Genomic DNA, 14,772 nt, shown 5'->3' with positions numbered 1-14,772 from the left:
AAAAAAATGACTTAACGGTGGCGATGGCGATTATTTTAGCAGTGTGACGACATGTTGTCCAACTAAATCGCCCTAATTTCAATCATCCGTTATCTTCCTTATCAACCAGAGGGTAATATTTTATCGTGATTTTATTTTGAAAGAACTTCAGCAGTCAAGTGACTCCCGGAAGTTTTTGTTTCCTCACCTGTCAGTTCTGACACGGTGCGAGAGTCGAGCCTCGTCTCTTTGTTTTTCTCCGAGGAACAGGTCTTCTTTTTTCAAGAATAAATGATAATCCTGTGTGGTCAACTGACACCCAATTAAGGACAGCATCTAACACGGTTAGTGAAAGTCGAGAGTGAAGAATAATCGACTGCTTTTGCTTCACCTAGCCACAAATAGCCAGAAGACGTTAGCTAAGAGCTAGCTAACTGTTATCATAAACAGATCGATCATTTTAATCACGAAAACTGTTGACACATAGTTCATGTTTCTGTAGGCCATTGTCTGCTAAATGTGTTATTTATTATGAAATCTATTTTAGAACTGCCCACCAATGTGTTTTGTCGGTTGTCAACAGAGCTCACGGAAGCTAACACCATAACGTTAGCATCGTATACAAATGAGAGATTGTTTACATCTCAATTATGGCTGTTTTTTAACATATATTTGAACAAAATAAGGTGTCTTTGTTGCTGTCAATTCTCTTTTAGCTGTTAGCTCTCATAATTTATCGTGGAAAAGTCTAAAGGAATGACGTTGCTATTCGTGCCTTGTTTTATAGATTCACGTTGATTTTCGTTTTGACTTGCTGGGTTCACTTTCGATTTCATTTCATTTTCAGAGGTCGTCTTTAAAAGTCAGCGGCGCCGCGTTAGTCATTTTTCTTGGTTTGTTTGAATGACATGGATCTAAGATGCGTCTGATTATTCTCCTGAAACTTATTTTTTCAAGAAATAGGCCTTCAGTGTTAAAAACTTGGCTCCTACGTGTTTGCTGCATCATTGCATGCTGACATCATCAACTAGCTTTAGCTGCACAGTCTGTGCTGCCGGGTTCTCTAAACAAGAAGGGTGTGAGTTGGGTTGGTTTTGGGTAGGTCTGTCTCAGGTAGCTTGGTTGGATTGCTCTAATTGTTGTTGTGATTGGTATCACAGGCTTGTTACAACAGGTCACTGTGAGACTTTCCAACCCTGTACCTGTGTACAATCAAAGTTTTATTTTTATATTTAACATATTAGTACATATTTTACCACAAAGTGTGTTTTTGTATATACATCATGATATTTATGTTATAATAGGTCAAGCAACCATGGATCCAAGAACATGCACAAAACTGTCAATTTATCTGCAAAGCAGCTCTATAGTACTCACACACACTATTATAGATATTACATTGTTTATACCTTACACATCTGTTTATACCTTACACCTTTATTATTTCCTTCATTTGTATATTGGCCAAATGATCACATACAAAAAAAAAAAGAAAAAAGTGGAATAGACTGTTTACATAAGCCACATGAATGAAGTTTGGTGAAGGTTGAGTTAACTTTGCACAAAACAATCTTACTGTAAGTTTGGCCTTATGATGGTGACACTGAGTTCATGAATATGTAGCCTAATGCCGTTAAAGTCCATCTGAATCAGTGTTGTCACACCAAGAATTAACTGTAGATGTTTTTCTAAACTCTTGCACGAAGAAGAATTTAATGTAATACAATTACATTAACTTGGGCGCTTTAATATCAACACAACTTTAAAAAAGGTCTGCAATTTGTAAACCCCCATCAAGCCGTAACCGTTTTTATTAGTCAAAGTTCCCTTTTTGAATCCATATGAAGTGCTGCAGAATTAGCTTTAATGTTGTGCTCAACTTCCTGTTCCTGTGCCTTCATACTTACTTTAAATTGTGTGTCACAGCCAAACTACTATAACAAACCAGTTTCATCTGAGAGATCACTAATGGTGAATCTGGTCTGACTCAAATTAACTCTTCAGGATTTTTTAGATATTTCTTTTGCATTCTTTTTTACCTAAACTTCACCTCAGGCAGCTCTTTGCTTGTAAAATGTCTCTTGCACACAGGAAATAATGCATTATACATTTCCTGCTGCAAGTATTATGTATCAACCAAACAATATGACAGCACTGTGACACTGTTGGATTGATCATTGCTTCAAAACATAGCAATAACCAACTATCCACAGTAACGTACAGAAACTATCAACAAAGATAAATAACAAGCCAGTGTACTGTAAACACAAGGCCATACAAATGCTTTATCCTAGTCATCCAAATGGTACTTCAGTTAATAATTCAGTCTTTTGTTGTCTTCGGCTTTTACAAGAAATTATTTATCACTTTGAAAATAATTCTCGTCATGTGTTTCCCAGGTCTTCTATCTGCTACAGAGTAGGCCTGTGCAGGCATGGAGCCCCTGGCAGTGGATGATGACATCTGCATCCTTAAACATGAGACAGCCTACACCGCTGCGGGCGAGAGTCCTGTGTCAGTGTGTGCCGGCGACGAATCTGTTGCCTCCCACTTCGCCCTGGTCACAGCCTATGAGGACATCAAGAAGAGGCTGAGAGACACAGAGCGAGAGAATACCTTGCTGAGGAAGAGGGTTAAGCAGCTGGAGGACAAGGTATAGATGCAAACGAAGGGTCGACAGTGGTAGTGAGGAAAGAGATAATAGCGTGAGGAGAAAGAAGTTAAAGAACATACCGTTTATCCAGATATCGATAAAGCCAGGGTGCAAGGTCTAGAAAGGGTGTGCTATGGACAGAGATGAATGAGATATATTTTTTTATTTTCCAGTATATCAGAATTATGGGGGCAAAAAAACACAAAGTGCTCAGAAAAAGTTAAGAAAAAGTGTGTAGATTCAGCTGCAAAACATTTGCCTCTGGGAGAGTCTGCATGCCAGCATCATTAATATTGTTGGTCTATAGTCAAAGCTATGAAACAATGAGAAATAAATCTGCTCTGGTCTGAAAACAGAGAGTGGGGTCCAGAAAAGTATGGTATTGCCAGACAATGTGTTGGAGCACAAAACACTTGGCTCCTGAAATTGGATTTTTAAAAAAACAACAACAAAGGATCGAGTGCAACACAGAGAGAGCTATTTAAACAGGAAGTGTCTTAATACAGATGGTGGGCTACAGTGAAAATGCTGCACAACATGTGGGCAGAGATGCGTCTCTAGAAGTTTCTGAGATCTTCTTATCGGGTTTTGTTTCATCTGCTGCAGCATCTGTCCCATTAAGATAAGATGTGGTGGGAGGAAAGTAACCTCCTACCACAGATATGTGAATGAAATGAGATTGAGCTCTCTTCTCTTCTCTTCTCTTCTCTTCTCTTCTCTTCTCTTCTCTTCTCTTCTCTGTGTAATTGATTTATCTCCACTGTAGCTCTTCAGGCCAGAGGCTCCTCCATCAGAGGGTCCTCAGTATGTGAACAAGGCCTTCAGTGCTTACCGAGGTATCTATATAGAGAAGGAGGACCTGCAGCTGGAGCTTAACAAACTGGTGCGTGTACTGTTTGATTCACATTTTTCTCAAACTGACTAGAGTCTGCCAAAAAGAAAAGTATGTTACAGTCTTGAAAATACTACATATCTTAAGTACAAGAAGCATAAAAGGTTTTTTGTAACTAATACTACTTGGTAGAAACACCAAGCTTATGATATCATCACACAAATAGAGCACAGGTGCACAGATCTTACCCGGGGCCAAAAGAGAACAGTGCATTGGTTTGAATGCTGACTCTCCCTTCATCTTCCACCCCCTCTGCCTTACTGATTCCTTTCTGTCTCTGTCAGAAAAAGGAGAAGAGTGAGAGTGAGAGGCTGCTGACGGAGCAGCTCCAGGCCAAAGAGTTGGAGCTGCTTCAGCTGAGGACTGAGATGGAGACCAGCCAAGGTACAGGTAGAGCACTCAGGGTTGTTTTCTACTCTGTATAACAGCCGAGCAGCACTTTAAAGACTGTATGAACAATGGAATGTTTTTAATGCTCTGAAAAAATCGCATACAGTAGTGTTCTTTAAAAAATGGCTAAATTCTATAAGACATTTCAGAGGGAATGATTGTATTTTATTTATGTGACAGCTTTACTGTAGTTACTGGGAAACTCAAGATTTTACATTTCAACAGTAGTAAACTTATAGGATATGAAGCTTTTTGTAGATTTTACTACCCCAAAGCTTAGAAATTAGTTGAAATTTGCTCAACCACGATTAGCTAACACATTTAATTACTGTTTAAACATGAATGCATCAATTGTAATAATTCAGAAATATATATAAAATGATATATATATATCACACAATCCAATAAAATGACTATAAAATAAAAGCATAATAAAAAATTACTGTTTAAACATGAATGCATCAATTGTAATAATTCAGAAATATATATAAAATGATATATATATATATATCACACAATCCAATAAAATGACTATAAAATAAAAGCATAATAAAAAAAACATTCAAAACAAGAATAATTAAGTTAAAGCACATTAAAGTGCTCTGAAAGGGGCTATTGTGAAAGAATTGATTGCTGATTATACTTATTATACTCAAGTCAAATTTGAATGCAGGACTTTAACTTTAACCTAATGGAATATTTTCACACCGTTGTATTTTGACTTTTAGTAACTAATCTTAACACTTTTTTCACCATTGTGTAAAACTACATTTAAGCTTCACATGTTTAAGTTTATTATTCTGTCTTTAACTGCGTTAGCTTACCTATTTTACAAAAGTCACTATCATCGAAGTGATGATCATAATGATATATATTTTATGTTGAATGGAAAATGTCAACACTTGACATTTTCAAGTTCAATAGTTGTTTTTTACTGTGTGTGTCCAGTGATGAAGAGCCTGAACAACCCTCAGGACTTCTGGCAGATGGACCGGGTTAGCACCGAGCTAAAGATCCACAAACTGCAGGAGGAGCTGGAGAGGGTGACACTGGAAAACAGTAGACTGCTGGAGAGAAGTGGGGTAAGTGAAGGTGGGAGGAAAGAGCTGAAGAGAAAGGAGAGGTAGAAATGGAGGAGAGGAAAGACGGGATAAGAGGGAGGGGAGAGAGCAGCGTTGCTTTTGGAGAGATGTGGTTTTAACTGGAGGAGAGGAAAAGAACAGAGGAGAGGTGTTGGGGCAGAGCAAGACAGGGTGACACTGGGAAACAGTAGTGGAGACAAGTGGCACAGGGAACAAAAGGCAGGGGTGGGATGCTTTTACTTAAACAGTAGAAAAATCAAATCAAATCAATTTTATTTATATAGCCCAAAATCACAAATCACAGATTTGCCTCAAAGGGCTTCACAGACTGTACATGGTACGACATCCTCTGTCCTTAGACCCTCACATCGGCCAGGGAAAAACTCCTTAAAAAACCCTTTTAGCAGGGGAAAAAGAAGAAAAATGAGTTGCTGAAGGAAGAAAGAGAGAAACAAATAGAAGGGGTTTTATGGGTTGACAAGCAATGGTGGAAAGTAACTAAGTACTTTTACTCAAGTACTGTACTTAAGTACAATTTTGAGGAACTTGTACTTTACTTGAGTATTTCCATTTTATGTAACTTTATACTTCTACTCCACTACATTTAGAGGCAAATATTGAATTTTTTACTCCACTACATTTAGCTGACAGCTTTAGTTACTTTTCAGGTTAAGATTTAACACAAAAAACACGATACATTTAAAGTGATTAGACATTTTTTAATTAAACCTCATAACAGTATATTAAGTACATAAAATTAGTCCTATCTTTACAAAATTAAAACACTTCTCACATAAATGTATCAGTCCAAATATTCTAATAATATATCTGGAATATACAAGACAATCTGAGTGGGTCCACTTTGCAATGCGTACTTTTACTTTTGATACTTAAAGTACATTTTGATGCTGATACTTTTGTACTTTTACTTCAGTAAGTTTTGAATGCAGGACTTTTACTTGAAGTGGAGTAATTTCACAGTGTGGTATAAGTACTTTTACTTAAGTAAAGGATCTGAATACTTCTACCACCACTGTTGACAAGGAGCAGGGGAGTCCTGTGTTATGTTCATGAAAATAATGCTAAAACACAGAAATAAATACAACTTCAGACACCGTCTCCACTTTCTATTTTGCATAACTTAACTCTTTTACAGGAGGAGCCCCATGGCCTTAACGGACCAGACTTGGACCAGATCTGTGACACAAAGTATAATGCAAGGTAAAGTGATTTATGAATATCATTAGGAGCGGCTGCAAATTCAATACAGACTCTCATTTCAGTGACCAAATGACTAAGCAAGTAAGCACTGTCGTAGTGGGAAATTCTGGGAAGATTTGAGATGGGAACATTTATGGGAATTAACATGAAATATAGGGTATTTACTCAAGTATTTATTGTTTCATATCTTAAAGATTGATAGGCGCAAACAGTTTACCGATTAAGAAGCAGATATAATTGTAAAACTATTCTAAGGAGCTGACTCATTTAACATTGTATGGAACTTTAATTTACCGACAACAACCAAAACCCTATGACCTCCAATAAAAGTGTATTGAAATACATGGTTGCCCATAAAGTTGGAATAAAATATTTTTTACCTCTTTCCATGAAATGATTGGGACAATGTGATTTATTCTCGACAGATAAAGTGTATATCTTCTCAAAACTTTATTAATCAATCCCTTCAAAAACATATCGCAATGAAAATGAAACCACAATTAACAGAGGATTGTGTCTGAAAACAAAATGATTCCAACTTTATGGACAACGTGTACATAAAAAAGAAATTCCCATGTTCACCATAATCAGTATAAACATCAGAGAAATGTGTGTTCACAGATGTTTTTCTCACTTGAAATACATTTGCTTCTTTTGCAGCTTATCACTTTGAATTTATTTACACTGAATTCAAGAGATGTAGAATTCAACTGCTAAGTAGTAAGCTTTTTCATGCAGGAAGCTACATAATTAACCTTACCATTTGCAAAATCTCCATGTCTGATTGTTTAAGTTTTTTTTCAAAGGTTACCCAAAATGAAATACATTGAAGACATTTCCAATGTATGTTTTCTACTGCAAATACAACAAATTTTGTATCTGGACTTCAGATGGTGGTTTTACATCAAACCTAATGTTAAATTGATTGAGTTGCTACCTAGAAAATAAGTCTAAGCATAACTAAGCCATGCATTCTAGGACTAAAGTGATACAAGGAACAATTCTGGGATAAAAGTCACGACCCAGACTTTCCTGGTTAGATAGGTGTTTTGTTACACATGGGAAGTGATGTCACTGTGATACGCTGCATGTTGTCTGCTGCTGTTGTAATCGCCCCCTTCGGCCACTAGAGGAGGGTGCAGCTTTATACATTTTAACTCTGCAGCCTCTGATATGCAGATAACCTCAGAAGTCCCTGAACATTACACACCAGCTAAACCCTTAACACTCATGTCCATTACAAACAGGTTGAATGTTCCAATCCAGTGTTTTGATGTAAGCAGGGTCTATAGCATATAGATCACCCTCCGCCTACTGTTTCAGTGAAGATAATCTCCTGTAAATTAGCATCTTATCACGTCATGAAGAAAATTCTATTTGTGGTGCATTATAATTGTTTCATGTGTCAGCAGTTTTCAGATGGTGTTAGTTTTTAGCAGCACAAAAAGCACTTTAGTTCTTCCTCAGTTTTTTTTTTCATGTTTTTTTGCTGTTTCAGGCAGGTGTTTGAAGTTAATGCTAAGTGTTGATGAGATTTTGCATCTTTCCATAAGGTGTGGATAGGACAGTTTTTAGGTGTTGCCTCAAATACCCCCACTTCTTGGGGTGTGTGTAATAGAGCTGATGCTACTGGGTGGTTTAGCCTTTAATCTATTAATGCAGTTTTTCCTTTTTTTTTGTCAAGACTGGCATCATCGTTAAGTGTCTTTACCCCGCAAGTCTCTGAAATGGAGCCTAAATGTGCATAATGCTATTGAGTGATCATGCCCAACACCTGTGAGACTCCTCTGTGGCTTAAAATCAGCGACATCTGTAACCATGTCAAATTTATCAGCAAAAAAAAAAAGCATATGGCAGAATTATTGCAAAGAAACAAGCCTCTCTGGATTTTCTGTAATGTGCTAAATAGATTCGTCTTCTATGACTATATATCCTTCAGATTCTGTCTAAGTTTTACATCTTGCAATGTCAACAAAGCCTAAATTTAACATTCCTTGGCCATAAGAAAAGGGTTATTGCACAAAACGTCTTCTTTTTTGTGTAAGATAAGATAAAATTAGACAAGATAAAATATTCCTTTATTGATCCCCATGGGTCAAATTCAGGTGTTGCTGCTCAGATGTTGTTGATAATACAAATACAAAAGAATAATAAAATAAAAAAGATCAAATAAAAATAAATAGTATAATATATATATATATATATATATATATATATATATATATATATATATATATATATATATACACTACTGGTCAAAAGTTTTAGAACACACCAACTTTTCCAGAATTTAATTGAAAATGATGCAGTTTAATGTCTCAGTGTAGTCTGAAATGAATGCACATTTGCAACATTTAAAATTCTTTATTGAGCATGATAGTGTTTTGAAAGTAAAAAAAAGATTCAAAATCACATTTTATGTTGGACTAAAGGACTAAAAAAAAGACACCAAAAGACACAAAATTACTTACTGAAAATAATTCAAAAATGGACAAAATAGCCCAAGACTCCATAGAGTTAAGTTGTTAACCCACTTCTTGTTCCCTGAAAACGGCCTACTTGTATAATTCTGAAATGTACATTATTTTTCAGTTTTGGTTAAGCTTACCTTTTTTTATTTACCTCTGGTAGTTCACCACTTACCTTTGTACCCTTTCAAGCTGTTCATTTGACTTGAACTGCTTGAATTTCAATAAAAAACTGGAAAAATTGGGGTGTTCTAAAACTTTTGACCGGTAGTGTATATATATACAGTCCAAAGTCCACAGTCCAAAAACATGCATTAGGTGACTCTAAATTGCCCGTTGGTGTGAATGAGAGTGTGATTGTCTGTCAGCTGGGTTCGGCTCCTGTGACCCGAATGCGGATAAGCGGTTAATAGTAATGAATGAGTGAATGAATGAAACAATAATATCAAGGATATTTGAATAGTACTCCAGTATGAGCGACAGAATGCCACACAATTTATGATCTGTAACATATGACATATTTTCTGACAGGCACAGGCTGCCGTGAAAAGCAGAAATCCCTTAAACAGAATTTCTAAAGTAAACATTGTGTTGTGCAGGGAGAGGAGCATGCAGCAGACGTACGAGGCTCTGTGCTGCGAAGTCACTCGTCTCCATTCAGAGCTGAAGCACCAAACAGGCCTGATTAGGAAACTCAGGCCACTCGTCAGTGAGACAAGACAAGGTGAGACACACAAACTCTCAGGTGTTTCTGTATATTTCCAACTTAGATTTCTGTGCTTGTTTCTTTATATGTTATAAACCACACCTTTTCACACCACCTCCGTATACAGAGCACGGGAAGCATCCTGTACACCCTATATGCTCTTAAAGTTGTTTTTCACAGGTTACCACTCAGATGTAGTTAGTGCAGCCTTGAAATTTTTTTCAGGTTCAATATATCTTCCAGACTAGTATACAAATTGTTCTTTTACCTTAAGTGTCCAGGTAATTATTTTCTTCTGTTTTACACTGCATACAGTACTATGCAAACATCTAAGGCAGGGGTGAGAACATGCCGAGAAGAATTGATGCTGGTTTGAAGGCAAACAGTGGTCACACCAAATATTGATTTAATTTAGATTTTTCTTCTGTTCACTAACTTTGCATTTTGTTCATTGATAAAGAAAAAAAATAAAGTATTAATATTTCTATTTTTAAAACCATTCTTATTTTACAGCATTTTTTTAATAGCTGCCTAAAACTTTTGCACAGTACTGTATATTGCATTTATATTTATACCGTGTATACTTTGATTAACGTAACTTGTTGTTAATTGTTAACACATTGGCAAAATATGGCACCTCGAACAGCTGGTGCTGCTTGTGCCATTTTTTCACATCAAAATGAAAGTTTTGCATCAGTGGTGGACCCTTCAACTGTGCAAACACAGCCTCCTTCTGTCATTCCTTTTAACCAACTTCCAGAAAAGTTTGGCATTACAATATTTGCACATATCCAAAAACCTGTTCATAACAATGTTCCTTCTTCTTTTCTTTTGGGCATGTATCTACTCTAGCTTTGCAAACTGTGGGCTAGTTTTACTGTTTACAACATACAGAGCTGCTCCTAAGACTTAAATTATTTATGCATATCCCACTAAATCGGAATTTATTCAAACTGAATAAGCTGTTTACATGACTGGTATACATGAATACTGTCATATTCAGAATAATGGGAGAATGTTAGTGTGCATGTAAATGCTCCCATCTCACTTGATAATGAAAAATAAACTTTGCATAGTCCATAATACTTTTAAAGAGGCTTTTACTTTGAAAGAATTGAGCTGCATAAATATTGTACCGGACAAGACTGGAAACTGAATGATAAGCACTATAAAATGAGAATTTAAAAACTATGATTATCTATATAACCTTGCAGAGTTTTTCATATTCAATCTGATAAAAAATACTGACTAGTGTTCACATATTTAACAGATGGGACACGCGAAAATGTGTCTAACCCGAGTGTCAGGTAGTGTCAGATTTAGGCACTTCAAGTTTAGTGGCTGGAAATCAAACGTTGCTTCTCTACACAGGAACTAATGTGGCTAACATCAAACCACAGAAGGGGCTCACTGCTGCTTCTGTTAGGGGGAGGCTTTTCTGAGAAGTACTACTTACTGAGAAGATTTCTCCTGCTGCTCCTTGTTGCAATTTGTATAAGGGTGTGATAAGACTGTGGATATTATCAAAGTCCTCAAACACTTTGATAAAGGACATCATGAAATAGTCTGTTCCTCCTCTTCCCTCCCTCTGTGATGATGTATTCTACCCTAGGAGAGATTACCTCTGTTGTCGATTCCCTCAGAGTGTCAGAAGAGGAGACTAGGAGGTGAAAATTAGAACGAAATATGGCAAGAAAATAATCTTGGCCTATTTATTCCACTGAATAACAGGGTAATCCTGTAACTTAGATGAGGCATATGGTGAAATAAGGAAAGCAGGAGCGGCAAAGAAAGGGAGAGATGAAGGGGGTGGTGAGCTATGTATTTATTCAGTCATACTGTGCATCTGTATTCTTCTAATGTTCTTCCTTTGGAATCACTTTTATTCAAATCTTAGACTCAGGAGACCCTCTCATGGAAGAGTAGCGGGGAGGGATGGATGGATGGATGGATGGATGATGTGTGGATGGAGTGAGGCTCATTTAAACTTTATTATTCACTCAAAATGATGATTTGATAGCAATGTGATGATGTGTGTGTGAGATTAGGACATCTGATTTGTGTATTGATTTGCTTTATATGGGGGGGGGGGTGGCTTGGTTTATGCATAGAGGATTGTTTGATTTGTTCTGGTGAGCAAAACCTAATTATTATTTTGGATATTTCCTGACAGTGATATTTACATGGTGTAGAGGCTTTATTGTGCGATATGTAGCCTGATGCAGTATGAGTAAGATTTACCGCACGCATCTATTCTTTTTTTACGCAATGAGGACTATTATCTACAGAGAGCTCAAAAGGCTTGGTGAAACGCACCGTGGAATTCTTAAATCTCTTTCCGAATCTAAGTTTAATCCATGTGTAAGTAAGTACAGAAATAAGTACAGAGGTGCAATTATGGTGCCAAATACAAAAGGAGACCTCTTCAAGCTATTGGAGGAGAGAGAAGATGGCTTTATTTTAACTGCCAGCTGGATTTTACACACACATGTAGTTTAAAGAGAAAAAAATCAGTTTTCACACACTTCTCACCACCTCATACATAGAAAAATGGAATAAAATTAATCTCATTTCAAGTCTTATCAAAATCAAAATTGCCCTCTAGTGTTATTTGTTTTTTGTGTCTATTTCTAATGGATGGGAGAGATGAACTAAAGCTGAGAAGTAAATGTTTAGTGTTTAATATTGCAGATTAAGATCAATTCAGAAGTCAATGATAATTCTCAACTCTTCAGACATAAAGAATACATTGCTATGAACTATCCTTCATTATATCACAACCATAATCTTTTGTGCTCTATCAATGTGTCTACAGTTGCAGTTGAAGTGCACTCAAATTGAACTGTGTGCCAACTGTTAAGGTATTGAAAAGCTTTTTTTTTTTTAATTTACCAAATTAGCTATCTTCTCAGCCATACAATACGTTTGTGTAAATACAATTTTAAAACCAAAATATCTATTTAAATCAGAAGAAATCAATCGATCAAAGAATAAGTTAAAAGAACCAAGAATCTAGCTGAGCATCCAGTGTCAGCTTTTGGCAATGGAAAGGTTTCATAGCAAATAAGTAACTGAAATATTATCATTATTGTTTTTTTTTAAAAAACATTTCTTGAATATAAATGCAAATATTGATGCTGCAGCTTCCAGTACTGACATTAACACAATAAGTGTTGACAATGTGTGTGGTCAGGCTCTCACCAGCATTTTTACAACAATTTATATGTCTGCATCCAACTTTTTTTGTCTTTTGCTCTCCTCCTCCTTCTATCCTTTACTTCATTTCTCTCTTTCTATCCTCCCACCCCTCTTCCTTTCTCTAGCTGCCTCAACAGTTCCAGTCCAGTGTTTAGACGACGTGGAAAAGAACAACAACCACGTAGTTCCTCGGGCGTCAGTGCCTCGCCCCCCTAGTGCCCCCCCACTCCCCTCGTGCTCCGGCCGCCCCTGCCCCCCTGTCAGCGGACAGTCAGGCACCCTGCTGCCGGACAGTCTGAGGGAGGACTGCTGGTACAATGGGCCCTGGCCCTCCCAAAGCTGTTCAGGGGAGGCTCTGGTTGGCAGCGACACCTGCTCCGTCGTGCTGCCCCCACCTCCCCTGAACCAAGCCTCCCTGGATGACAGCTCACGGTCTTTCCCCAGCCCCCCCAAGCCCAGTGATGCCATGTTCTGGGAGGGACACTCAGCTGTATCCAACTCCTCATCCTCAATTGGAAACTGCAGTCCCCGAAGTCCTCCCAATGCAGAGTGGGCCAAGCCCTATTGAGAGGAACTTCAACAGGAAAATAGATGATTAAATAAGAGTGCGTATTTGGATGGAAAATAAACAAGTGGATGAATGAATGGACTCTCCAACCCTGCCACATAGCTACCACCTAACCTGCCTTAAGTTGATAAGACCACTCCTCTGGGCTGGACTGCACTGGACCTGCTGGTTGTGGGAAGTAATTGAGGCCAGAGGAGGCCTTTTTTTTTTTTGAGGTAAAGACTCTGTAAACTCATTACTCTGTTGCCTCTGCACACCGCATCGGTGAACATATCGGACTTTGCAGAGGTAAATCTGATGAGGGACCCTCAGCAGAATAAATAGTTTGTTGGTGTGTATGTGTCCTTGTATGCACATGCAAGGTGTTTGCAAGCATGCATACAAGCAGTTTTATTTCCGAGTGCATATACACACATCAAACAGAGTGTGCCTGTGTGTGCAGATCAGTGTGTGGGCATCTTTCGCCTGCCAGTATCTGTATATCATCATAATAAACCTAATAGGGCTCAAAGGGCCTCTTACTCCATTCACTGTGGCCAGTGATCATTGGGGCCACAGTATTGTACTAGAATTTGTAAAACTGTACTCCCTCCAATGCAAGTCTTTTTACATTTGATCGCTGTAAAGTATACAAGGTATGTAGTCCCATGTATGTCTCATGATCGTGTGAAGGAGATGTGTAGGTATAAGGGACTTGATGTGATTGTTTTTGTATTGTGATGGAGGCATACAGTAACTAGGATAATCAGATGTGTTCCAAATTATAACTACCAAATTAAATCTTTTTTTTTCTCTATAAACTGTTATTTTAATTATTCCTTATGGAACAAAGTAGGCTGTCAATCCTATGCTTACCAAATCATGTTTGAGAATGCACTGACCACGTTTGGATTTTGAAGGATTGCATAATGAAAAGCAAATAATTTAAATCTAAAATTGTATCGCTTTCTGAAATGAAACACCGCACCCACACTGGCACCAGAAAAGGTTCAACTGTTTACTATTTTCACAAAAACTTCACAACTTAAGCAAGCCTCCTTAAACCTGCCTGTTATCACATATTCAATTCTATCAGAACTGCTGTCAGACAATATCTGTTGTGTTGTTTTCTTTTCTCAGTTGTAAAGGGACATGTAAGATGTGCATTGTTGGATGTTTTTAAATTTGACGGACTCGAGGAAAAGGCTTCACACGCTCCCCTGTATTTGAAACCCTGGTTAAGTTGGAAACATGATTAGGTTTGTGGAGATTTGGAATTATAGATAATGTATCTAAACTCTGTACTGTGCTGATGTTAATCTATGACACATTTGTTTTGCGGTATGAGGAAAGTTGTTGTATGAGGGAAGTTTCTATTTGGGTTCTTTTTTCAAGTCAGATTAGTTTGAACACGTGAATGATGTACAAAACAAAACGCATTATGAGTAGATATACAAAGATACACAGAGGGAAGAATCCTGTGCATATCTGTATAAATGTATATGGCAGGCTTGAGTAGTCTGCCGAACGCAGTTTTGCACTCCAAATCATAGGTTTTGTTTATTTTCTCCCCCACTCTCAAGACTTCTGATGTGTAAAAGAGCTGTCTGCGATGGTGGCAAGACGTTAAGTCTGT

At 37.4% G+C, this 14,772-nt stretch overlaps 1 protein-coding gene across 2 annotated transcripts; it reads left to right on the top strand.

The window, feature by feature from the left end:
• The first annotated feature begins 206 nt into the window (after window positions 1-206).
• azi2 (5-azacytidine induced 2) lies at window positions 207-14,276 on the top strand. Of its 2 annotated transcripts, none has more exons than XM_059340138.1 (8): window positions 207-323; window positions 2,379-2,632; window positions 3,399-3,515; window positions 3,809-3,908; window positions 4,863-4,996; window positions 6,153-6,217; window positions 9,285-9,409; window positions 12,715-14,276. In XM_059340138.1, the coding sequence occupies exons 2-8, from the start codon at window positions 2,414-2,416 to the stop codon at window positions 13,155-13,157; spliced, it is 1,203 nt and encodes a 400-aa protein (XP_059196121.1). In that variant the 5' UTR covers window positions 207-323; window positions 2,379-2,413; the 3' UTR covers window positions 13,158-14,276. The 2 variants fall into 2 exon arrangements, with proteins under 2 accessions (XP_059196121.1, XP_059196120.1); XM_059340137.1 differs by having other exon boundaries at window positions 3,809-3,914.
• The last annotated feature ends 496 nt before the right edge of the window (window positions 14,277-14,772 follow it).

This window comes from Centropristis striata, chromosome 8, assembly GCF_030273125.1.
Source record: "Centropristis striata isolate RG_2023a ecotype Rhode Island chromosome 8, C.striata_1.0, whole genome shotgun sequence".
Taxonomy (NCBI): Eukaryota; Metazoa; Chordata; class Actinopteri; order Perciformes; family Serranidae; genus Centropristis; species Centropristis striata.
Note: the sequence above shows the minus strand (reverse complement) of the source record. Positions and strands in the feature narration are given on the sequence as shown.

Bases quoted from the DNA above. Each gene is read 5' to 3' on its own strand.
- azi2 (XM_059340137.1), top strand. From the start codon at position 2,414: ATGGAGCCCCTGGCAGTGGATGATGACATCTGCATCCTTAAACATGAG. The intron at 3,516-3,808 runs GTGCGTGTACTG...TGTCTCTGTCAG, and splicing joins AGCTGGAGCTTAACAAACTG to AAAAAGGAGAAGAGTGAGAG. The intron at 6,218-9,284 runs GTAAAGTGATTT...TGTGTTGTGCAG, and splicing joins GACACAAAGTATAATGCAAG to GGAGAGGAGCATGCAGCAGA.